The 26329-nt window shown below is 34.2% G+C and overlaps 2 protein-coding genes and 1 long non-coding RNA gene across 4 annotated transcripts in view; 2 read left to right on the forward strand and 1 right to left on the reverse strand.

Moving 5' to 3' along the window:
• Nucleotides 1–26329, reverse strand: part of LOC135835517 (uncharacterized) — a 236458-nt gene that overhangs the window by 67910 nt on the left and 142219 nt on the right. The gene's annotated exons all lie outside the window — the stretch shown is intronic.
• Nucleotides 1772–17308, forward strand: LOC135835484 (dipeptidyl peptidase 9-like). 2 transcript variants are annotated; one of them, XM_065349751.1, is made up of 15 exons: nucleotides 1772–2463; nucleotides 2545–3036; nucleotides 7753–7888; nucleotides 8694–8834; nucleotides 8936–9041; nucleotides 9139–9315; nucleotides 9400–9571; nucleotides 11208–11394; nucleotides 11888–12099; nucleotides 12181–12316; nucleotides 13191–13357; nucleotides 13443–13562; nucleotides 13655–13950; nucleotides 14060–14171; nucleotides 16635–17308. In XM_065349751.1, exons 1-15 carry the CDS (start codon nucleotides 2446–2448, stop codon nucleotides 16725–16727), a joined length of 2565 nt encoding a protein of 854 aa, XP_065205823.1. In that variant the 5' UTR covers nucleotides 1772–2445; the 3' UTR covers nucleotides 16728–17308. The 2 variants fall into 2 exon arrangements, with proteins under 2 accessions (XP_065205823.1, XP_065205824.1); XM_065349752.1 differs by having other exon boundaries at nucleotides 11208–11364.
• On the forward strand, nucleotides 21164–23124 carry LOC135835485 (myosin regulatory light chain 2-like). Its single transcript, XM_065349753.1, has 5 exons — nucleotides 21164–21317; nucleotides 22025–22243; nucleotides 22446–22626; nucleotides 22717–22789; nucleotides 22891–23124. Exons 1-5 carry the CDS (start codon nucleotides 21315–21317, stop codon nucleotides 23036–23038), a joined length of 624 nt encoding a protein of 207 aa, XP_065205825.1. The 5' UTR covers nucleotides 21164–21314; the 3' UTR covers nucleotides 23039–23124.

Genomic DNA, 26329 nt, shown 5'->3' on the forward strand with positions numbered 1-26329 from the left:
TCCAGCCCCCCTCAAGGGGCGGGTGGGGGAGGGGCTTCAACTATTTTCACATTGCCTCGAGGAACTCAACTTCAGCAGCGTATACCTCCAAAGCTATGATACTTCGATCAAAACTAAAGGGTGTTGCATTTTGAACTTCATAAGTGTTCTGAAATTTCAAAAAAGTTGAAAGTTTGAAAGTTCAAATTTCAAAATGACGCTGTAAGTGGGAACTACCATTTAAAATTCTGAAAAAAATTCCACGGATGTACCTTTTGATGCTTTTTCGAAATATTCAATTTTCGAGATGGGATCTTTTAATGGAGAGAAAGCATCCCCTCCCCCAAATTTAGGCAAAACTTTCAAAAAAAATCTGGGGCATGTAATATATCGAATTGTATGTTTTTGGTGACGTTGAACACGAATATGACGTCAGATTTTTGATTGGACCCCATCCGCGGCTCCCAACACCTCCCCAAAGGGGGTAAAAGTTGAAAAAGTGGTTTTATTCGTATACCCCTGAACACGAATATAGCCTTGGTTTTTCAAATTCACTTCACCAATGGCTCCAAGTACCCCCCCCCCCAAATAGGTAATGATTTCCATACTCAGAGTAGGGTCGTATAGGTACTTATTATTTGAAAACCTAAGGCTATTATTCGTGTTGAGCGATATCGAAATCATAGAAATGGAATGAGGAGATTTGTGTTTGTTTGGGAGATATGTTATTTATCTGGTTCTGGTATGCTCGAAATATTTTTGCTCGACTTCATAATTTTTTTAACAATGTTGAGATAGCTTCTTTTTGGTTTTGCATTGGAATAAATCCAAGATTGTTGATAGTTTTTTTTTAAATTCGCAAACAAAATTAGGCTAAAAAAATTTGGTCTTCAAGTTTTTCGGTTTTCTTTTCCTTTCCGCAGTGGAAAAATAAGTTATTCGTTAACGTGAATATTCGAATTATTTTCCAAATTGCTTGTGTCCGAAAAAAAATATTTCAAAACACATTTGAAAACGCCAAACGTCGGATTTTGCCAGATTTTTCACAAATGTTTATGAAAATGTTGACGAAACGATGAAATGAATATTCGCAATATTCAAATTATTTGAATATTATTTTGAGGTTTTTAATGATTTTTTTTTTTTTTGAATAAATTGGCTGATTGGCCGAATGAATACAAAATAATTAGATTGTGGTTGTCGAAGATTCGAATCGTTGAACATTGAAGTAGGTAGGCGTTAAAACCAATGGTTACAGGTAGGCCTATGGCCAATCAAATTTTATTTTACTCGTCTTCTGTAATTCTGTTGGTAGTGTTGGTGATGATGATGAGGAAAAAAAACCATGTCAAGTGAAGGAAAATATTTTCCAAACAGACGTTCTCATTCCGCTTATTACTTTGGTGCTGAAAAAGTAAAAGGGTGACGTTCGCTGACTCTACCAATGAACGCTGTTAATTCGCCCAAGTAATAATTCCTTTACGCGTCACCAGGTGGTGCGAATGTCGTGGTCAGAAGAAAAACGACAGTGACGACGACCGGGATTCTTCGTAGCGATTTTAATAAAGTTCTCCCTTGGCAGACGAACGCTAAAAATTGAAATTTAAAAAAAAATTAAAAATTCGCATTCTAATATTATTGAAAGAGAAAACCCGCTTACGGCTTAAGTCAAGGTAAAGCGCCCCCTAGTGAGCTTATACTGTACTTTCATAATCAATTTACAACTTTTTCGTGATGGGCAGCTGGCGATAAACTCGTGACGTCGAGATTTCTCTCTCGAATCTTGATGAAATGGAAAAGAAAGAAAGTTTGTTTTGTTGGTACTTTTTCCAAATCTTTCTTTCATTTTACATTTTTACATGAATTAATAGATTATAAATTTCACATTAATTCGGACTGTCGATAGTGAGATAACTAATGATTAATTATGGCTCGTGTAAATAACTATATTCGCTGAAATTCTCGCGAAGTGTAGCTGTAGACTGTAAAAACTTGAAAGATTCTTATCACTATTGCTGTGTACACTGGTCGCTGATGAGATACTGAACAGAAACTTGAACCAAGAAGTGATTTTTCTTTCTACTTGCTGTGATGTGAATAATCAATTATTATGAAAATAATAGTGACCTAGCAAATCAACAAAAGAAGAAACCAACATCAACAATTACAAAGTCTGTGTACTCAAATCAAGATATCTTCTCACTGCTACATAATCTTGAATCGTTCGATAACGTATTACGTACAACTTTGGTTATTTCAATGAGAATATTCAAAATTTTTGAAAATAATTCACGATATGTTTGTTTTCGGGTAATGACTTATGCTTCGTAAGACCCCGTTTGTAATGGTTACTTAAACGGGAGAGTGATATGGTGAACTCGATATTTTTGACTATTTCGATGTATCGCGTTTTCTAGTTCGTAATATTTTACATATCGAGGTTGTTTTCTGCGTGAAATTCGAATAATGCTTCCCAACGATCAGGTAAAATATTACAGTTCACTTTTCGTATACGATACTGATAGTGAGATTTCGATTCGATATTAATTTGGAATTTCTTTACAGCCTTGCAGCACTGTAACAGCATCCACTTCCGAAGAAGAGAAATGCGAGACTCGCGAATATAATTCCAAAGTATTAATTCAAAAGAAAGGCAAAAAAACATGGCAAGAGTTCAAAGAGATAGTTGGCGAACTGAGAAAACAACTATCATCGTTGTCGACTCTGGCTCCTACATCGGTTTGTTTTCGAACGTATTCGGATGGCAGAACGCGAATATTTTTCTTAGGCTCGCCTGTCAATGGCTTGGAAACTACCTTACTGTATACCGATATCCCTAAAGACGAGAATACGCAGCCCGATGCCCAATTACATTGGTATCCAGTCATCGAAAGTATAGCTACAACATCCAAGTTTTCCCGTGAAGAACAACTCATGCTGGAGAGAAAAAGACTGGCTACGTGGGGTATTACTTCGTACGAATTACACGAGGAATCTGGCAGATTGGTTTTCCCAGCATCTAGTACGCTTTTTCATTGCACTGATAACGGCTTCTCCGTAAGTCTCTTTGTTTATGTTTACATTAATTACCCATAAAGTATTTCTTCGAAAACAACTTTTAACTTTGATCATGGCCGGCGGAAGTGCTGTTGCACCTGTTGCAAGTGCAATAGGTCAGAATTTTTCACCTGTTGCGACAAATCGTAATTTTCCCAATTTTTGACAATTTTCTTGCGATCTTATATAATGAAAATTCAAACGCGGAAACTTTACCACAAAGGCATAAAATCACCTAGATAATGTGGTATAAAATACGGTTGGTACATAGTTCTTGTTTTAGTCACGAACATTACGCTAGTGAAAAATTGATGAGATGACATATGAAAATTCAGGGTGTTGAACTGTTGAATGAAACGTGGGCAATAATTATTTCACAATAGATGCAACTAGAGCAGACGAACAAAAAGCATTATTATGATAAGTTGCCTATCTTGTAAAATGAAGGAGCTATATTCTCCGCAAAACCGGAAATTTACTTATTTTGAAAAATTCATCAAAAATAAAGAAATGTTTTAATCATTTAAATGATGCCCCTAACCTGTAGTACTCGAGTGGAGCGGACGAACAAAAAATGTAATCACAGGGATTGAACTCAAATTTTTTTCAAAAAAAGTTTCTTTGTAACCATAAAAACTGAAAAAAGTAACCAAAAAGTGCCCGTTTAAAAAAGGTGACGAAAAAACTTTAATCCATACAAACAGAAGCGTGACGAATCGATGCGTCTCGAGGGGAGGCGTGAGGCTAGAATTCTCTCAAATTCTCACTGCAGACACCCCCCTCCCTCCTTCTATTGAGATTTTCCCAACTATAATTGGCCAGCTGTGGATCGAACCATTTTCTAAAAAGGGAAGTTGGAAGCAAAAATGTCGAATAAAAAATTTATTTGAATTTTGTCATTGATTGGATTACATTTTTGTAATTTTTCGAGCTGATTTTTCCGTTCTAAAGAATGATCGAAAATTTTTGGAGCAGAATTCAAATCTGCTCGGGCAAAGCGAGGACGAAAGCTGTGAAAAATTGATACTTAACTAATCCAAAACATAAAAACAATATCATTTTTTATGCAAAAAGTTGATTTTCATAGCTTCAAAATTTTCAAATTATAAAACTTCCCAGAAAATTTGGTACCTATCTATTATTTTTCAAAATACGTAGGAGTAATTCCTGAGACAGAATTATTTTTGAAGTGAGGGATCGATTTTTCTATCTTATAATTTTGGTCAAGAGAGATTATCCTAACACACGCAACTGCTTATGAATTTTTCACAAATTTCCCAACTAATCCAATGTTTCCAAAAATTCCCAACTTTTTCCCAGTGTTTTTCTTTCTGGTGGGTGAGACCCCCCCCCCCCCGGGACACATCTTGAATACAGAAAAACAGGAAACATTCAAGCATAATGATTCAGGATCTGAAAAAAAAAAAACTGAAACCTTATAGTCTGTTCACCAAAAGAAGGGACCGAGCTGAACAAAAAAGTTTCTGTTTGCGGCCAAATATTTGCGCTGCGGTTGAGGCCATCATTGAGAATTCGAGGTACGCTTAGAATAAACAGCAAGAGAGTATTCAAATTTTCAATACTGAATTTCATTTCGACGTTAATTTTCCTATTTAATTTCAACTAAATACCTCTATTCAATATTTCATTTCATTCCAGATCAGAATTTGTACTTCATTCTACATACTTTTTCGATTTATGTAACATGATAATGTGTTTTGTACTTTAAAGTAAGCGTACCCTCAGTTTTCAGTGAAAATTGCAACGCGAATATTTGGCTGAAAATACAAAACTTTCCGTTTAGACTCGGTCCCTTCTTTTGGTGAACAGACTATACATTTAGATTTAAAAAAAACAAAAAAACAAAACAGATATGTCACAGATACGAGATAACAAGCGAGGTCCGAGGGACCTGGCAAGAGGGTTCCCCAGATTTGGATAAAAAAATCCAGTGATCAATTTTTTTCAAATTAAAATTCTGTTTTACGCTACACAGGAATATAAACATACAAATCCAAAATCGTTAAAAAGAGTTTTTCAATAATTCGAAAATTTAAAAGCAAAAATTTAAAAAAAATTAATATTCAATTCAGACATCTACGTAGTTTTGTTTTTATTTTTTTTAACACTGTGGAAAAGAAAAGAAAAATAAGGGGAAAAAGTCATTTGTTATCGTGAATATTTGAATTTATTTTTCAAATTTTTAGTGTCCACAATTTGGCAGCTTTTTCATAGAATAATTAGGTATAAAAATATTGTCAAAACAAAATATTCGCAAATCGCAGTAGGTTTTCGAATTAATTTAACCTCAAACAAACGTTCAAAACAATAATAAAAAATAAAAAATACTCGTTCTCTTCGATTTTAATTGGGAGAACCGGGAGAACCTGGAGAACCCTAGAAATTGTTGGCTGATAAAACTGTAGTTGAAATGCTCGCTTTGTTGAAGAAACTGAAAGTGACTGCAATTACAAAGGTGTCTTATGTGTAGCGTAATACGCAACATCTAAGATACCTTTCTAAATAACATGGTGCACTGAAGAATTCTTGAAAGCGATTTTAATAGGGCTCCCCTTGGTGGGGGAACCCTAAAAATATGATATCACAGCGATTTGAAAAAAAAAAGAAATTTGAAACGCAGAAAAAGTAACTTTTAGTACTGTTATTATGACTAATCGCCTGTCTTGAAAATTATAGGGACAAACCTGATTCAAAATTTCCAAAAATTTCGAGTATCGAATTTGGTGTTTCAAATTGCGCTTGCCCCTTCAATTTTGAAGATAAGCGATTGGTCATAGTAGTATTATCTATTTGTTCGTATGCTCATTCAAACTGTTTCTTAGTATAAGTATACAATTTTTTTGAGAATTGTTCGTTGAAATATTCTGCCACCAAAAAACCCACGTTTGATGGGAACTTACCAATTTTCATCGAATTTTCACGATTCATAGAATGGTATCCATGATGCAATTATGCAATTTTCTGTTACGTTCAACCTTTCTTCTCCTACAATTTAAAAGATAGGTATTCAAATTGAATTTTCGATATGATGAAGAGAATTTCTCAACGAAGTGCGCTTACTTACTCAAATTGAGAATAAGATGATATCATTTTCGATATACAGCTTCAAAGTTTTATCCTGCTTATGTATAAATATACGTAAACCAATTTTGTTGGTACCCAACTGTCATGCAAACATCAACCCTAAAGCTCTGGGTAGCCATTTCACCCCTCTCAAGTACCTCTGACCTTTTTCCTCTCACGTAAGTGAAATATAAGAAAGATGCATCAGTTTCATTTAGTGGGTGCAGTGGCGTGACGAAGTAACGTGTCGTGGAATGGTGATATTGCAGTTTTCCCAACTTTTTTCGCCAGATTTTCTCAACTTTTTACCCCAGACCCTCCACTTTTACCAGTATTTTCTATGTTAATTAGCCAGATGTGATTCGAACAAATTTTGGAGAGGAGGGGGGAGTGGGAGGTTGAAAATAAGAATGATGAATAATTTATTCATTTTAAATGTTCCAAAACGATGCTTTTATACGAGTACTTGACAAAAAATTTGAATTGTTCCTTTGTAAGGTTATTGGTACTGAGACAAAAAAAAAATTTTGCAATTTTTTCATGTTTAATTTTCAACCTTGTAACCTTTGAAAATCAAACTCAAAAAGAGAACAGAAAATGTTCTATTCTGCCAAAGTGAAGCGAGGGCGAAAGCTTCAAAAAATTTACAAATGTGTGGTACCTACCTACAAAAAAAAATAATAATTTTCGACGTGAGAAAATTCAAGGCCAAACTTTTGTATATTTTTTAAACGAAATTTCGTACCTTTTTTCCTTCAGTATTTTGCACTTTTTTGCACCCATATCAAAAATTTTCATACCTAATAAAAATTTAGGGTTATGTTTCTTTTTCTGAAGTTTCTTTTTCAGATCGCTTCTACGAAATGAAGAAAAGATAAGACAACTGACAAGACGAATGCAAGAATGCGTAGCGTCTTCGGTTACCATAGCAACGAGCCTCTTCGCGTGTGTTGTGTGATTCCCCTTACCGCTCTCCCATGAGTACCTATGTTCTATGATGGCATTCTACCATTAAGATAAAGCTCTGACTGAAGTCGAGTCGTTCTCACGATCGCATCAATCTCCTGATTTTTGTTCCTTGATGCCTTGATGGTGTTTAGGTAGGCAATTTAGAAAACCACAACGCGTAAAGCACTACCTTAAATGATACTTACTTACATTTTCTTATTATTGGCGAATTTTTCGAAATTGGTATTTTAGTTCAAAAAATTGTGTAATTTATTTTTCTTCTATTCGCAGTTCCTTCATTTTACAAGATGAGCAATTTATAGTAATGTTTTTTGTTCATTTCCTCGAGTTACGTTTTATTCAACACCCTCTCCTTTTTTTATTTAATCAAAACATCGGAGGTTTTTTTAAGGGGGGAGGGGGAGGTAAACTCTATTTTTGGTTTGCAACAGGTCAGAGAATGAAAAATCGCCGGTCCTGACTTTGATTACCATTTTCAACACGTGGATTACCTCTTGGTTATCTTCTCTTAACGATTGCTCTGGCAGATAAGAGTGATACGCTATATGCGCGTACATCTTAATTTAACTGCGCTTCGCTGCAAATACATAATATAAGAATATAGGTGCATGATATTGCTGACAGCGATGAAAAAAAATCGATCGGTCGATCTTATGATTACAGAAAGGTCCGCTGTTTCCGACTGAATTGCGTATGAATGCGAACGGGGCCAAGTTATCTCCGCAAATTTGTCCCTCCAATTCGGATCTTGTGGCGTATATTTGTAACTGCGATATATGGCTGTCTCATACGGTGACAGGTATAATACCTACATATTTTTATCAGCATTTCTGTCTCGTTATCGTGTTTCAAGATCCAACTTTTTTGAGATTTGCAAACGTACGATTCACATATTACGTTTTGCCAGATTATGCGCATCATTTGCATTTGAAAGAAACAGAAACTCATACGATGTGGTCAAAGGTCGTTGGTATTTTTTAAAAATTATTTTCGATTAAAACGAGCTGTACATAATCGCATCTCATGATGGTATTTCTATTGGAAAATTATCTGTTTTGAGATAATCAAATTTTTTTGGACGGAAATCAATTGATTTCCTATAGTGATATACTTAAGTTGTGATTTGGGTAAATGAACTTTTATCGGTGTGTAGATTGAATGGAGATTCAGCCAGCTGTTTGTTCTATCTCGTATTTTCTGAGGATTTTTTTTTTTTGAAGCGGGGGTTGAAATTGAAAATTATAAGGTAAACAACACGCAGCGTTTAGTTTTTGGCACCTAATTCGAGAACGATTGCCAATTGGAGAATTTTTTCTCGATCTATTTGAATTTGAATTAGTTGACGCGAGCGACGACATAAACAGACGATTTCATTCGAGCTGAATTCTGGCGCAAAACAAGTTTTCCTCTGAATAGAAAATGCGATTCATTAATACCGTAGAGTAATTTTCTCGCATGATATCTTGCTGTAAAATGCATTGGTCAAATATAGTTTGAATGCTATAGTACGCAAATTTTTTCAGTTAGGTAGTTCTAGTTTGCTTCTCTAGGCTCTGAATTATCGAGTAAAAAATCGTGAAAAATTTTTTGTATGGCTTTTACAGGTAGTACTCATAGATTAACTTATGCTCATAAAGGAGGCAAAAATGTAGCCGACGATCCACTCGCTGCTGGACTTCCATCTTACGTAATGCAGGAAGAATTTGATAGATATCAAGGCTATTGGTGGCAGCCATACTCCAATGGTACTAACGAATTGATCTTTCAAATTATCACATCGAAATCTATCTCTTTGGATTCAAAACTTACGTTTGAATCGAATTTCGAATTTTTTTCTCTCTTTCAGGAACTGTATATAGAATTTTGTACGAAGAAATAGACGAAAGTGAGGTGAAAATTTACAATTTTCCTTCGACTAATTCGAATGGAATGGGTGATATCGAACAGTACAGGTACAAATGAGATGACTACTAATTGATTTTGACATCGATCGTGCTAACCATTGAAGAGAACCTATAAATAATTTTCGGAAATTTGGTAATTTTTCAGATTTCCCAGAGCCGGAACTGCCAACTCTAAATCTAATTTAAAACTTATAGAATTCTCATTGAACGAAAATTTACAAATCGTTCAAATAAAAAATTTAGAATTACAGTACCCTCTGTCGTACATGTTTCCTTGGATGGAGTACATGGTTAGAGCAGGATGGGCGCCCAACAAAGACGCGTATGTACTCGTATTTATTAAATTAGGTACGTTTTTTCGCCTATGATGAAATTATGTACCTTAATTTTGATTGAATTTTTTTAGAATTTGGGTTCAGTTATTGGATAGAAGACAACAACGGCTCGAGTTAGTTTTATTATCTGTGGAAAATTTCACCGAACCTCCGCCCAATATGTATTATATCGAAAGTCATCTTCCGCCAGCGTCTCCTCCTGCCCATATAATTTATTCGCAAACGTCGGATGTTTGGATTAATGTTCGTATTTTTTATTTCTTTTAACTCGTTCAGCTTGGTGTTCATGATTGTTAACCAGTTTTTAACCATTACCCGGTAAATTAACCGAAAAAAATGAACCTTAACCAGAAAACATTTTTTTTGGAGATATCACTAACCATAACTGTTTTCTGAGATCAAAATGAAACGTAACTATAACCGAAAAAACTTCAGAAAAAAACACATTAGAAAAATTGAAAGGTGCAGCTTTTCTTTTTTCTTTCCGCATCTGTGATATTTTCCAATAATGTGATTTGTAGTGATTTGAAATTTGAATCGAAAAAATGATTAAAAGATTGAATAAAAAAACGTAAATAGGAAGTTTGAAAGATTTTAGACTTGTTGCATCGTACTAATTAACTATTAATGGTAAGTGACGAATAGAATAAGAGCATATTCCTCATATGTACTCGATGTGATTTTGCTTATAATGGTTGTTGCTTCTGCTTCTGCTTACCAAATTGTAGATTAACCTGCTCAAACCGCAATGAGCTATTCGTGAGAAAAGGAATTTTTTTAATGACAAATTTTTCCAATGTCATTTCGAAAACTGTATTCACTAATAATGAATTTCCTAACGTCACTTTCTCTAACGCATTTTCTCTAACACAATTTCTTCTAAAAGACAAAATGCAGTATAATTTTGTATTGCCTGGCAGAGAAGAATTTTGATTTTTTGAACATGTTTTTCAACTTTGAGGACAGACACAAGGGGACCAATATTACGGACAGGGGCGAAATGAGGCTGTTTATTGAATATGTAAAAGGGGGTATTCAAAAATGTGTTGACCATGAAAATGAAAAATTTTCAAAACATTTTTACAAATCTGAATTTTATATTTCAAAGTACTTACCTTACCTACATTTATTTATATTTTTTTGGGGGGGAGGGGGGTGTTTGGGATTGGGATTATCACACACACGCAGAAAAGATTTTTGATTTGATTTATCAGGTTGATATTTTAGATTTCAAAAGGGTTGTCTGTTATTTTTTCAATTTTGGAGACCTCTGTGAGAGACCAAGGGAGCGGTTTTTCTGGAAAAAAGAAATTATATTTAGAAAAATTCAGACAAAAAACTGGTAAATTTTCATACTTTGAAATAACGTTTTAGAGAAAAAATAATGTTGGCAAAATTTTTAGTAGAAAATGTGTTTCAGAGAAATTGACGTTAGATAAATTTTCTATTGGAAAAAATTGTTTTAGAGAAAATGTCTAGAGAAAAAGTCGTGGTACCACCTACTTTATATCAAAAAAATCAAATACCTTACCTAATCAAGTTTGGTATCATTTTAGAATAATAAAAAATTGTAAGATTTCAAACTCAGAGAAAAATTTTAGAAATTTTCAAATTGTTTTAAAACGTAATTTTAAGCATTAACCGAAGTTTCAACTTTAACCAGAAAAATTACCTTCAAAAACTGTAAACTTAACCATAACCATTGACAAAAAAAATCACCCAAACCTTAAAAAATATCCTTAACCATAACTTTTAACTTGATTTTTGAACTTTTTGTAAAATTTTTAACCCTAACACTTCACTTGGATTTTTTTTTTTTTTTGGTTAACAAGCCTGTAAAATATTCGAGAGAAACGACTAAACTGCGATTTGACCTCAGGTTCATGATATGCTGTACATGTTCCCAATCACAAACACCGGAGAAGTTACCATTATTTGGGCTAGCGAAGAAACCGGCTACCGACATTTATATTTGATTACTAGTTTACTGCCTAGACCCGGAGTAACCAATGGGTTTGCAAATCCGTTTGACTCTGGTGATAATAATTCATACGATTCGAACGATAGTTAGTACATATCTTGAATTACGATTTCTTTGTAGACCCTTGTGCTACTGACGAGTTTCAAAACAAGAAGAAGGGATGGTTGCCATAAGTATTTTTGAAACGACATTTACGTATTTGCCCAACTGCCCTGATAATGATTTTTCATTCCATTTCGAATAATTTGAACACCAATACAAAGTTATGAAAATGAAACAACTGAGTTCTGAGTGCTCCAAAGTTCTGAAATCAGAAACTTTTGGTATCGATTTCATTCATTTATTTTCAAATCTTATTGGATACTTCTTTCCCAAAATGAGCGTTATTTTTTAGCCGATATTAAAATTTTCTTGAGGTAGAAGTCTGAATTCGTTGAACAATTTTCATTTTTATGTGTTTGAAAGGAAAGAATTCCCTCTTTGGGTGCCCTCCTTCGAAATTTTATTGATACGAGGGTCTACAAAGTCGTAAATTTCATCAAAATATTTTCTATTTAACGTTGTTCTTCTGCTATTAGGTTTGGTTGTTACTCACGTCGCATTGACCAATGGTGAATGGGAAGTCCTGAGGAGGCCATTATGGGTGGATATCGATAGACAATTAGTGTATTTTATGGCTTTAAGAGAATCTCCTTTGGAGAAACATTTATACGTTGTTTCATTGAGAAGACCTGGAGAAGTTAAATTACTAACAAGAACCGGATTTTCTTACGTGGTTGAGTTCAATAAGGTAAGTAAGTCGAATACCCCATTGCCAAATGCGAACACATCTTTACGACTGGCATGTTTGTTTTTTGTTTTTTTTTTTCAGGATTGCACCATGTGCGTGGCCATTTTCAGCAATATCAGACAGTTACCAGCTTGTCAAGTGTTCCGGATAACTCATACAGATTACACGGTGCAAGGCGTTCATCTGATATCAGTCGGATATCTGCTCGAGCCAATGGGTAAGCACTAAGCAGTTGTCATAAGATGATAGAAAATATTCGCGTATTGCTTTCAATAATTTTCAAACCTGGTAGGCTTTATACCTACTTGCAAGGACAATATACGTTTGTTTATGGGAAAATTCGTTGACGCGTCTTGTTTCTATTTATAAATTCAGTTGACATATTTGACATATGTGCGTGATGAATTAAGCAAATAAAGATCGGATGCTCGTATATCGTTGCAGATACATACAATTATACATGTATATGACTCGATAGAAAGAACATTTTTGAACGATCAAATTCCTACTACTACATTCCATTTTTTTGTGCTCAGAGAAACATAAAAGAAGCGAATTACTGAGAGCGGTTTCTCTCTACACTAAAAAATATTCAAAGAAAATTTCTCTGTCAACTCGAAAATTCCGATAATTCGAAGCAAAGCAGCTGTTTCCCTGTACCCTCTATTTTGAAAAGTTGGAATTTTTCACCTCCCACCCCCCCCCCAAAGTTGTAACCTCAAGAGAGAAAATAATTCCATATTTTTTATTTTTCCGCTATCTGTAAAAAAAAATGATGTGTGAGCCCCCTAAGTCAAAAAAAAATCAAAAAAATGAAAATAGAATTCAATATGAAAATTCTTTGTTTCTGCGTCAGAATTTTTCTAAAATAATTCTTTTTTCAAGAAAAAACTTTCTCCGACCCTTCAAACCATTTATTGCCCCCCCCCTCAGGTAAAGAGCCCCTCAAAGCTGAAAAAATCAACAAAAAAAAAGAATAAATCAAAATCAGGGGAAATTTTTTGAAAATGTCCAATTTCAACATTAGAATTGCCACGTTGAAGTACATAATTTTTCTCTAGAAATTTTGAATCAGAATTTTAAAATTTCAGAGAGCGATTTACGACCTCCTGAACTGTACAGACATCAAATTCGTTCCGGTGAAACTTTATACGCCATGGTGTTCCGTCCTCATTGTCACCAACCAGGTAAAAAATATCCGACTGTGTTAAGTATTTACGGAGGCCCTGAAGTTCAATTAGTATCAAATACCTTCAAGGTAAAATAAATTCGACAAATCGATTCAATTTTGAAACCATTCTATTCAACTTCATGGGTTACAAGATTTTTATATTTTCTTTCAGGGTATGAGGCACCTAAGAATGCATATGTTGGCGGCTCAAGGGTATTGCGTGATACAGATCGATTCTAGAGGGTCGCAGCATCGTGGTCTTCGATTCGAAAGCCACCTAAGAGGGAAAATGGTAGGTTCATGGGCGAAAGATCTTTACTGTTTATTGGAACTCCAATAACACCCTAAGGATAATATATTACATTACGTTTGATTTTTTTCAAGGGTACAATTGAGCTGTCGGATCAAGTAGAAGTTCTCGAGTGGTTAGCAGAGACGTTGGGTTTCATCGATATAAATCGTATTGCAGTAAACGGTTGGTCGTATGGCGGATACTTGAGTATTATGGCGTTGGCTAAATATCCGCATATTTTCAAATTAGCCATTGCTGGTGCTCCGGTGACATCTTGGTCGTTGTATGATACGGGATACACCGAACGATATATGGATTTGCCACAACACAATCAACTCGGTTATAAAACTGGATCCGTTTTGAGTTACGTCAGTCAGTTACCCGAAGAGTAAGTAGTATTCTTCTAGTATTTTCAACAAAAAAAATTTTTTGCAAATTGTACTCAACATAATGTACATTTTTACCATTGATTCATTCGATTAATTTTTTTGCCATAGGGAAAATAGACTACTTATTGTTCACGGACTTATCGACGAAAATGTACATTTTCATCATACGAGTCAATTGATTAACGCTTTAGTGAGACAATGTAAACCATATCAGCTGCAAGTAAGTGTGCCGATATGCGCATGATTTCAATAAACTATCACCTAGAGTTAAGATGCACTGGGGTAAGTTGGGAGGGATTTTTCACAATTTCAACTTTAACCAACTCATACTCTCTTGCAAATGAACTGACTTCTGTATGTTCCCCCAAGGATTCCTTACCTGTGGTAAAATTTTGAGCTCAGTTGTCTGAGTAGCTTTTGCTCAGTGGAATAAAATGTAAATTGTCCCGAGTTACCCCAATTGGGGGGGGGGGAGATTATGAAATCAGCTTATTGAGCTCATCACCAAAATGCCTTTTGCCCAAATCGTATAATGATAGGGATGATAGTGGGAAGTGATTGGGAACCGCCACGCTTTTCAAGTATTTCTTTCCTTGGGGGGGGGGGAGACGCTAAATTGAAGTTGCAAGTCCCTAATTTTCATCCTTCTCCCCCCCCACTGTATTTTGAGAAAAGAATCAGAGCAGCTAAATTATTTTTCCGTTGTTTTGAAAAATTTTGAACTTTTTTGAAATGTGAACAATTTTGATTAATTTTGTTTTGCTCTTCAAGTATGTACCATTGTACCAATGTTCCATAATTCAAAAATCTCAATGTGACAACCTTGACAAATTTTGTATTTAAATAATTTTCACCTAAAAATTTTTTTTGTTGAAAATGTTACTAAAATTGATTTATTTTTTTCAAATTCCTTCATTTTTTTAGTTTTCATGGCAATTTTTTTATACTATTGAACTTGCCTTTGAAGGGGGGCGCAGTGCCCCCGCGCTCCCACAAAAATGGCCCTGTGGTGGGAGCTGAACCCTTCTGTCTTGGCTTCCTTACTGGACTTCAAGTAAGTAGTTGAGAAAAACAGAGAATCTGACATTTGCCAAAAGCTCATAAGTAGGTACCGGTACCTATTAATGAACAGAAATACACGTTTTCAAAACCGTTACAGTGAAAAGGTTCTAAATGATATTGCTTCTCAGATTGAACCTACTTATTTCTTTTGATTTTTGTGATTTGTTGGTAAGAAAAGTCATTATAAACACATAATTTCACGTAATTTCACTGATTAATTGCAGAAAATCAACCTCATCACCTTAAGGAAATTTTACCTGTGTAATCTTATGGGCTTTTAATGAAAAAAGCATGACTTAAGGTGAAAGTTGCTTGGTTGAATTTTACTTTTTTCAGTTCAGAGTTGCTCAAATAAAAAAATGAAAAATCAGAGCTACCAAGATGTTCATTTCGAAAATTAGCAGGAAAATGATTTACCTCATCTAAAACTATCAAGTGTACTTGATAGAATGCTCTTTAAAAATTAAAATGCGTTTTCTGACAAATCAACTTTCATGTAGTTACGACCTTTTCCTAATAAAGCAACGAGATTTTTGTTGTATAATCTATGGGCTCGAAAACATTCATTCGAACGGGTCAACTTTTATTGTTTACTCCTCCCAGCCTCCTACTTCCCATTCTGACTGAGAAATTAACATGTGGACTCAAAAATGTATACACTCCAAGGTCTTGTCAATTCTTACATGAGTGTGTCACTTATGTCACACTTTGGAAGGGCGAATAAAGGCTCCAGAATGAGAAGGGTAGATTTTGATTTGGGAGAGTCGAAGGGGTCCCCACTATGGTACTCATTTCTACTTTCAGCTTCAAGGTATTTTAGATACTCCCTAATTTGCCAATTTCATAGCAATCTCAACTTACCCCAGTTTGGTTTTCAAAAGGGGAAGTCGTGACATGCGCTATAAAACATCAGTAACCATAATTTAGTCAAAACCAACACTATCAGGCAGGGATGGAAACCGAAATGAAAAAAAATATCGGTTATTTTTTTTAGCGGTTATTTTTTTCAAAATTATTTATTATGGTTACGGTTAAGGGTTACGGTTATGACCCAAAAAAATAAAGGTTACGGTTAAAAATAAAGGTTACGGTTTTCTTTGATTTATCAAAAATTAATTGCACTTCAATGTCAAAAAAGTGCTCCTGCAGCCAAAAAAACGAAAAAAAAAAAAATGCAATTTCACAGCCAATTTTTGAGTTTGAAGACAATTTTAAACAAATTGAGCCCTTTTTTTCTCAAAAATCATAATAAATGTCATATTTTACTCGAAAAAGTGAGATTTTTACTTTAAAAAAATAACCATTATGTATTTAACCAAAACAAAAAATTGAATCGGTTAAGGTTATGGTTAAAAAATTTCAAATCAATAATTTCGGTTATGGTTACGGTTACGGTTACAGTTTTTGCCTCATTTTAGCGGTTAAAGTTCATTTCATCAGGGGTCCCAAAGTAATGTTTCAAGAGTGCTTAAAAACATGGGTTCATTTTTCGTTACCACTTCTTAGACACTAATCACAGTTTGGAAAACGTCTCCAACTTCTCTTGTGTCACAACTTCACCCATGTCCCAACTCACCCTGGTGCACCTTATCTAAATTAACATAACGCTTGTAATTCGCAGATTTATCCGAACGAAAGGCATAGTTTGAGAAGCATAGATGCCAGCAAACACTACGAAACCACTTTGTTATCATTTTTGCAGAATCATTTATAACAAATCATCGTGTATGTAAATGGTGTGCTGAAGTTGTTTTCCCCTTTTCTCGTACCGTACCATAATAATGATTGTTAATATAGGCTGTGGGTGAAATTGTTCAGATTAAATGAATGTTTTATTGTTATTGTTTTTAAAGTAATTTTTTTATTTCGATGTAATTATTTGTAAAATAGAGAATCCGTCCATAGATCGAATATATTTTGCACCTGCTTTTGTAAATTAGCGAATAGTTTTTGTTGCATTCGTTTCCTGCTCGATTTATTGGGTCGTTCGATCGCTATAGGTAAAGATATCGATTTTTTGCCGTAGGAAATTTTATTTAATTCGAGCGATTAACAATTTTGGAATCGATTCGTATTGTTAGATAGTTCTTCTCTGGCGTGTAATGTAAAATCTGGAAAAAAGAAAGCTATTTGAATATCTACAATGATGATGAGTCAAAAAGGGATGACATTCAATTCTGTGATAATTTCAACTAGGTTTTTTCGTTACCTAGACTTGAAAAGTTCGTTCATTTTGAATTTAAACTGCCCTGAAAAAAAATATTGATAAGTAATTCTGAGCCATGGAGTTATGTTTTTATAAAAAAAAAAATCAATTTTCTACGATGATTTTTGATGGTACAGACTTGGACATGTGCACCATCAATCAGCTGCGGAGTGATCCAAATTTTCATCAGCATCGCCAAATTTTAGCGGATGAAACATTTTGCCAGAAAAACTCATACTTTTGCGCATAAAAAATAGAAAATTGGGTTACAACGAGTTTTTAAGAGCGCCAATTTCATTTTTGATGATTACTTGACCCGAAATCTAAAAACATGAAAGGGACCTCAAACGAAGGGAATTGGAAATTTTCAAAAATGTTGTAAAAGGTGTCAAAATTTGGGGTTTTAAGCACACAGAATTCTTTTTTGAAGTCAATCTTCAGCGCCGTTTCACATCAATAAGGTCTCTTGGTGGGTTACACTTTGAATTATCGGTCGCAGCTTCGCAGGGCGCCGGCGTCAACTCGGCGGCGCACATGTCTACACATACCAGTCTCGATTGTTTTTTTTTCCTTTTAGTTTACAATTTACTCGAAGTTGATGATACATCGTTTGTGAACGTGAGAATTCATGTCAATTTTTAACTATATAGTACCAGTATAGTATTATTATGGTATAACAATAAATTTATACGTTAAATATTGTCGATTAAAACCTTGTATTTAGATTTTTTTACCTTATGTAATTTTCAGTTTATTATTTTTTGTATTCGAGTAGATGCCATATAAGCTGTTCTTACGTAATTAATTTTTTCTACCATAATCGTTGATAAGTTTTTAAAATTAACATTTAAAATCAGTGAAAGCAAACTAGAGTGAAAAATATTATGTTAATTTAGGATTCTGTGTTCCGAGTATCGCATGTTTAATTCAGTAGGTAATCAGGTATACCTACATATTTTTGTTTCTTGAATTTCATTGTGATACAGTTTAGTTGTACAATGTATTATTTTTTGAGATCAGTCTAGATTAAAGACTTTCTCTTATTTTTCTCTCATTCAGTTTTACAGTGAAGACAAATTTTCATTAGATATTTCAAATCATTTCTAGTAAAATTTTAAAATTATAATTAGATATTGAAAATGAACGTACTTATGTGAAATTATAAAAGTTGATTTTTGGTTTTGCAGCTATGCTTATGAATGATATTTTGTAATATAGCATGTAATATATTATTTGACTATGTAGAATTTTAATACATTTTCGCATTAAACCTTCCTAATTTCTTTTTGATTTTCGCCATGAAATGTGATTTCAGTTTCATGTAGGTACTCTGAGTTAGACAATAGCAAGTGTTAGCTGGCAGTGAAAATTTAGTGATGATAGCAGATGGTGAAGGTGTAAAGAAAGTAGGAGGTGAAGATTTAGTGACAGTTGACAGTAGATGGCAAAGATCTTAAGAAAGTATAGGCAGTGAAAGATTTAGTGATAGTAGGTGGTGATGATTTGGAAGGCAATGGTGGAAATTGTCAAGAATTGTAAATCCAGTTTGAAGTGGACATTTCACATGCACATTGCACAACAATCAGGAAAACAAAGAGCTGGCTTCTTAAAGACAGTAGAAACAGATCGCGAAAACTAAGCACTTGAGCAGTAGAAAAAACTTGAGTTGATTTTAAAATATCACACTTGAATATTAAACAGTGAAATATTTTGACAAATAGAATGGATATTTTTTCAAAAATTTGTCAAGAATAAAAAAAATGTATTTAGCTAGCTGAAATTTTGGTTACGGTTATTTCAGACGCCCCACGAGACAAACAATAATTTAAAGCTACCTGGTACTTGTACCTACCTAACATAGATAGGTATAGTAACGTGTTCTGGTGTTCTATTTTGGAAAAGATTGCTGATGTGTAAGTGCACAATCATCTTGAAATTGGCTGACAAGATATTGTGTGTACTCTTCAAATAATACATGATGAACAAAATTTCAATCCATTGGTAAATTCAATGTTGTACATTCTGATGGAAATATTTTTGAGTGGATATGAATTTTTGTATAGGTACGTTTTAATTGCTGTGAATTGATGGCAATACCTGCATTAAAACAAGTTGACGAGATTTTTGATGCAGGTTTCCTCTATTGTGAGTTGTTTTTTTTCAACGAAACGAATAGGTAAGTATCCTAAATTAAGCAATAAATTGCTCAACAAGTAGAAGTACTTTTCCATAAGTCTGTGTCCGTAGGGTGAATGTAGGTAGAAGGTACCTATCAACGAACAAATTCATTCAAGAATTTGAAGAGTGATATTCCAAAACTCGCTTTGTCCATTTTCACAATTTTTCAGGAGAGAGGAAAAACAGTTTCCCTTTAAACGGGTAAATTGGCTTTTTAGACGAATTTAGCACTTTATTTGGGTGGATTTATGAAGTAGGAGTGTAGGTATACATTTCATCCACTGAATACTGCTGAAAAAAATTTCAATAAAAATGGACAAAGCTCGTTTTGGAACATTATTTTTTTTTTAATTTTTAGTGAATTGGCTATTTAGGTGAGTTTAACACCTCATTTTGGTAGGTTGGTGATGTAGGAATGTGAGTTAATACTTCATCTACCAGGTACCACTGAAAACCCAACTTTGATAAAAATGGACAAAGCGAGTTTTGGAATATCACTCTTCATTTGTATTTCAAATTACCTACCATTCAATACTTTAGTCGTAAATATTCCTATTCTCAGATAGGTAAAAGAGTCCTGAAAATAGGTTGGATCCTAGTAAATCCTTCAGTGTTTTAAAATTAGGATTCGGCACAAAAAATGGTATTGTGCATAAATATTCTGGATACAGAAAGTAAAAAACATACAGCTTCCTGGATAGACGTTGAATCGGAATTTATCATTCAGTTCTTCATAAATACAATTCGGGAAAAAAGGTATTGCACACCGGGCGTTTGCTAGAACATCTCAAGTTTCTAGACAACGATCAAAAGTATGACCTCCCCTCCCCCGCCGCCGAATATGTTGAATAAAATAACTCAAGCTAGACTGGATAATTTCTTCACGTCAAGATTTAGCAAAAATAGTACAAGACCATAATTTTTTCAAAAATTCTCCTCTTTGAGGGCCATGGGCCATACCTCTCCTTTACAGACACTCAAGAGGCTGTGGTTGTTTTCAAGAGAATGAGCGAACTTCAAGCGAGCCGAATTATAGTTAAATGAATGAAGAAAATTACGAGGTCCGCAAGATGGATTTCGAGAAAAACTCCAATCCAATTCATTTCTCAGTCAACTTCGCGGTCCACCTCACTAATAACCTTTTTCTACTAAGTAGTTTTCTGCTCAAAAATCCTTTTTTTGAAGCGGAATCGCGTATGCGAATCTTGAAAAAAATTATACCGATGGAAAGAGGATGTTTCCTTCAGTAATAGGTACCTCAAAAAGTCACGTAGTTCGCGAGATGGATTTCGAGAAAAATGGCTCAATTCATCACTTCCAACCTTTTAAACTTCTGCAATTCTCCACTTGGAATTTTTTCCCAATTCATCTGTATTTATGGCTAAGTGCAAGAGTATTTTGTTTAAATTATTGCAATCAACTTCTGAGATAATGGAGAGTTCGCCAATCTTTTTATACAATATTATCGTTTAAAAAATTCAATTTCATTAGAATTCATCAGCACCTCCCGAAATAATGCATTGAAAAAGAAATACAAATAATACGAGCTGTGTCTAGCCACTCGTCACCATCTTCTAATTGACCCATTTTTGGACGTGTACCTAATGGAGCCTAAAATTATACACAGTACCATTCGAATAAAAATCGAGATCAACTAGATAGGTATGTGATTTGCGAACGTTGTTATAAATAAACACCGGAATCATATGATCAGACTGCGGTTACAACAGAGTGGCACCTATAAGATCAATCATTATTTTTAAATTTGGGCTTAGCTTCAAATGTAAACGCCAAATGCCTACAGCATCGTGTTTAATTCGCTACCTATAGTGTAAAGTTATACGGGCGTTTAGTCTTCTCGTGAATTCGGTGAAGAACGTTTAATTTTTTCGTCAAGTTTCGAACTTACTCGATATAATGGTGAGTGTGATTTTTTGTGATTATTTTTCCCATGTTGTTTATTTTATTTTTTTAGGGATGATTTTTGTGTTTTTTTTTTACAAAACTGATCATCAAATGAGATTTTCAAAATGTGGTTTTTTTTTGTCTACGTTTGAATAAGTAATATACATATGTAGCCTACTAATGCTTACCCAGCATAATTTATAATACCTATTTGTATGCCTCGTGATCACGAACGGATTTAAAATATTGCCTGTCAAAATTTGGTGTCTTCAAGTGTTTTGAGAAATTTGCATTTTTCAATAACAGTGGTAGAAAATTTTATTCGAATGACACGTCACCGCATGCTACCTCATCGTAAATATTTTTCTTCAAATCCGCGTTCAAATGCTGATCAAAGATCGCTTTTCCATGAGAGGGTTTCATTCTAAACGATGGGAACTGATTCATCAAAATCTCTCTTCGAGCTGAGAAACGTGAATTAATTTTTTTTTACTAATAAAAGAATGATAGATAGGTAGTACAAAATCAACTCTTTTTTGGTTTCAAGATCACCTCTATTTTTTGTAAATTTGATGATTTTCAGACGATTTTCTTAAAAACACCTTCGCTGCATTATTTCTTTTCTTCTTCTTTTCTTTAAATAATACCTAATGTTTGGCGCACCTACCTACTACTGATTGGGCAATGTAAACAGTTCTCAATTATTATTATTTTTTGCACAGGCGGATAAAGTCAAGAAGAAGAAGGTAAAGAAGGAAGAAAAAGCTGAAGAAGAAGCCCCACCACCTCCACCTGCACCCGCACCGGAACCCGAGCCAGCAGCACCGACTCCAAAATCTTCTACTCGTACCTCTAAATCATCGAAAAAGAAGGCTATCAAACGAACCAGCAGTAATGTTTTTTCCATGTTCTCCACGCAACAAGTTTGCGAATTTAAAGAAGTAAGTTTTCAATAATTCAATTAGGTAGGTACCTACCTATCTTACTAATGTATTTACATAGGTAAATTGAGGAATTTTTCGTGAGTAATTTTCAACTCAAAATGAAGATCTTTGTTAAATTTGGTCAAAATCTGCCGACTCTTTTTTTCGCAATCCACCTTAATGTCTAAAGGTATCTACCTAATTTTTATTTTAATTTCAGGGTTTCGGTATGATGGATGTAGACAAAGATGGCATTCTTGGTAAAGAAGATCTCAGAGCAACTTGGGATCAAGTTGGAAAATTAGTAACCGACAAAGAATTGGAAGATATGCTGGCCGAAGCTCCTGGCCCAATCAATTTCACTCAATTACTATCTCTGTTTGCCGCTCGAATGTCAGGAGGTGAGATTGTGGTTTCCAACCGTAATATGATTTTCTTTGACAACTTATACGATACATACAATTTAAAACCAACTATTTTCCATCGCGTAGGTTCTGATGATGATGAAACTGTAAGAAATGCTTTTATGGCATTCGATGAGAACGGGAAAATCGACAGCGCCAGGTACGTATTAACTATTCGTTAGAATACAAGCATTTAATTGACAGTTAGAGTACATATGCACATATTCGAATGATTTTTAAATTTCTATCCATTTTTTACAGATTTAAATACGCTTTGTTATCTTGGGGCGATAGATTCACTCCAAAAGAGGTGGCTGAGTCCTTCGATGTCATGGAAATCGACAAAAATGGAATGATTGACACTGAAGATTTAATTCAAACGTTGGTCTCTGGAGGAGATGAAGACTAAAGAAACCTACTTCTATGAACTAAATGAATAGAACTGAAAAATTGTAATTTATTATTCTAAATTATACGCTATTTATTTTCTACCAGGCCACGTATCGCTCCAATTTTTTTATCGATTTGATTTTTGATAGAGAAAAAAATTCAAAGTTGAATTTCATAAGCTTAGGGCTGTTGTTTTCAAAGCGAGCTCGTAACTTATTTTTCAACATACTCATCTCCATTGGTATTTTTTATAAAAATACATAGGTAATAGAACGTCAACCAAAAACGCAGAAAGAAACACATTCACTCATGGTTCATACAACGAATCACTAGTGAACGAAAAGTCGTTTAGGTAGGTACCTATCGTTAGTTTGGTTTTCAACTAGATATGTACATCCTGCTTTATGAGAAAATTCGAGCGGAATTTTTTAAATCTAAAGCTCTTTCTCTGGTCTTTATGAAAGAGGTAATTCTGAAAGAAGTAGAATTGCATATTTAAATACGAGTAATTAGGCAGGCACTAAAATTTGAACATTGGAAGTCACTTTTACATAGGTACATCTGTGGCTACCTATATCAGTGAATGTCGCTGCTACAAATTCACCTGTTTTGGAAACTAATTTGTAAAAGAAGCCGTTTTGATTGTGTAATGATTAATAAGAAGTCTGTACTCTAGTAAAAGGGAACAAAATCAGCGAATTGGCTCATTTTTTTCGAGAAAGATTACCATTTAGATATATAGAGATGGATAGGGGTGGAGGAGATCGTTTCAAGTATGTGGAATTGTAGAAGTCTATGTGCTATGACAAGAAAACGATTAAACACATCACTAATATTTTATCGGGATCCACTACCGTAGGTAGGTATTTAGTCTGTGGGCTATTCTTAATACTGTTTGTGATTTCAGTTTATCTCGAATTGTCTTCCTTGTACCTAATACTATCAGTCCTATGCACAAAAATCGTAAGTTACAGATATGTAGGGTACACATAACAGGAATAGATGCAGATGTAGGTCTACTTGGATTGCATAGATACCAAAGTATCAGCTAATTTAAGCATCATGCATCATGCCATTGCAAAGTAATCGAACCGAGAGAAACACAAACGTACTGTCGATCGACAGTGACAATGGCAGTTGCCTCGTCCAAAATTAGTATTTTATTGTTACGTATAATGGCACATGCTAAACATACAAGCTGTCGCTGACCAACGCAAAAAATTTACCGCCTTTTGTGATTACTGTATCCAATCCCTTTCCATCTATTTCGGTGACAACTTTTCTCAATTGCGCCTGCGATGAAAATAAAAACGCGTCATTCCAAAGTACCATTCGTATCAACGAATGTAATTATAGATTATCGAGGCATGAAATATTTCAACAGGACGGATCTTCGAAGCTCTTCCACTAACAATTTGCTCTTGTTTGCTATACGAGTACATTTCCCCATTCTTCGAATAGATAAAAACTCAAATTTTTAGGTAACTCGTCAAATAATCAATATTTTAAGACTTTGTTGTCCCTTTTCCAGAAGGTATCTTCGATAGCTCTTCATAATATATCATCTTTGTGCTCCCTTGAGAGGATCTAACGCTAATTGGAGAAAACAAATCACTTTATCTGGAGGTCAAAAAGCCAGAGTTGCGTTAGCTAGGTAAATTTGCATCATACATGTACCTATTTATAGTATTGTAAAATGAAAAATCCTTAATATATGTAACTGACCACTGACTATTAATGTATGGATGCATTTTACAGAGCAGGGTACAGAAATACCGATATTCATTCAATAGACGATCCTTTGTCGGCGAGAGACATTTTAATACCTAGTTATTGCCTATTTGGGATTATCAGAGTTAGGTAGGTTAAGTATAAATTGTACACTTTTTTCATTAGAAAGTCGAGTGAGAAGAAGGGAGTCCCACAAAAGTTGAGTTCAAACTTCGAAACGACCTGCTAAAAATTCCTAACTCTACCTTACCACTCGACTTTAAAATCTGATTGAACGTGATCACTCAGAAAAAAATTATGCTTGTGGATGTGGAAACGTTTCAACCCAAAAATTTTAATGTTTTGTATTTCCTTCAACGCCACACCCAGTTCCCTCAAAAATACTTGAAAAATTACAGATAGTTGCCATAAATGACTGGGCTTCCTAAAATTATGTTTTATTCAAGTTTTTTTTTTTTGGTAGATATTCAATCAAATTCTAAAAAGTCATGGTAGAGATGGACAACATAATTTTCGTAATTTCATCCCCCCCCCCACCCAAGGTTCATTTACAGTAATAGTACTTATACGAAAAAATCTCTGGTAGTGCCTACACAAATGCAGATTCTGTGACCGTACTAGTAGTTCGTGTTGAATAATTTGCCTAACTTGCGCTTGAAATTCTTTCTTCAATATTTTTCAGATTTGTTGAAGATAAAACTTATATTTTGGTTTGGCATCAATTGCAATTTTTAATGCAATCCGACTACGTCGCAGTGTTGCCATTTTGATATAATTATGCTAAATACCTAAGTACATATGTATAGATAGCATAAATCAAGTTTATTTAGCATTGAGATTCTCCATGATTTTCGAATTTGTGGCATAATGGATATAGCCTCTTTTCATAAATTTTTTTTGTGAAAGACGTGAAAGTTGGAAAAAAATATCAAGTTCTGGACGGATAACAGCTAATTTTTAATCATAGACTGGTAATGATTGGAAAATTTTTTTAGCATAATGAATCATAGCATAATTATTTTTGCTTCTGGTATAATTTAGCATAAATTTTTCTTCAATCTAGCATTGAACAAAAATTCATCAGGCAACACTGCACGCTGTATTATTTTAAATGAGGTAGGTAATGAAATGAACTCATTTGATTATTTCGTTATCTACTTAATCGATAATGTTTTCATTCATCAACATTATTAAACATTGACCATGCAGGACAAAATGAAATATCAATTGGGACATTTTCATCAAATTGGTACAGCCAGATTCGACAATTCTGGAAAAAATGAAAAAATCGAAATTTCAAAAATAAGGTATGCAACGAAAACGATTGAAAGTGTGCCCGATCAGCAGTATGTAAGTAGTAAGTACTAAGTACCCACAACACATTTAGACACTCAAGTTTATTTTTAGCTCCTTCCAGAGCGATTTGAAAGTTCTAGAGAAAATTTTAAAAATTTTGTAAGCTCCAGAACGTTCTATAAGCTTACTTTTTTTCTACAGGATGAGGGCAAAACCATCACTTGTAAAGAGTACGAAAAGTCCAAGCTGACTGCAGCTAGCAAAGGAGGGTGCGGAAAATTGT

The sequence above is a fragment of the Planococcus citri genome, chromosome 2, assembly GCF_950023065.1.
Source record: "Planococcus citri chromosome 2, ihPlaCitr1.1, whole genome shotgun sequence".
Taxonomy (NCBI): domain Eukaryota; kingdom Metazoa; phylum Arthropoda; class Insecta; order Hemiptera; family Pseudococcidae; genus Planococcus; species Planococcus citri.

Excerpts from the sequence above, each read along its gene's own strand:
- LOC135835484 (XM_065349751.1), top strand. Across the intron at positions 8,835-8,935 it reads GTGGCAGCCATACTCCAATG|GAACTGTATATAGAATTTTG; the intron begins GTACTAACGAAT and ends TCTCTCTTTCAG. Across the intron at positions 9,042-9,138 it reads GGTGATATCGAACAGTACAG|ATTTCCCAGAGCCGGAACTG; the intron begins GTACAAATGAGA and ends GTAATTTTTCAG.
- LOC135835485 (XM_065349753.1), top strand. Across the intron at positions 22,244-22,445 it reads AAGTTTGCGAATTTAAAGAA|GGTTTCGGTATGATGGATGT; the intron begins GTAAGTTTTCAA and ends TTTTAATTTCAG. Across the intron at positions 22,790-22,890 it reads GGGAAAATCGACAGCGCCAG|ATTTAAATACGCTTTGTTAT; the intron begins GTACGTATTAAC and ends CATTTTTTACAG.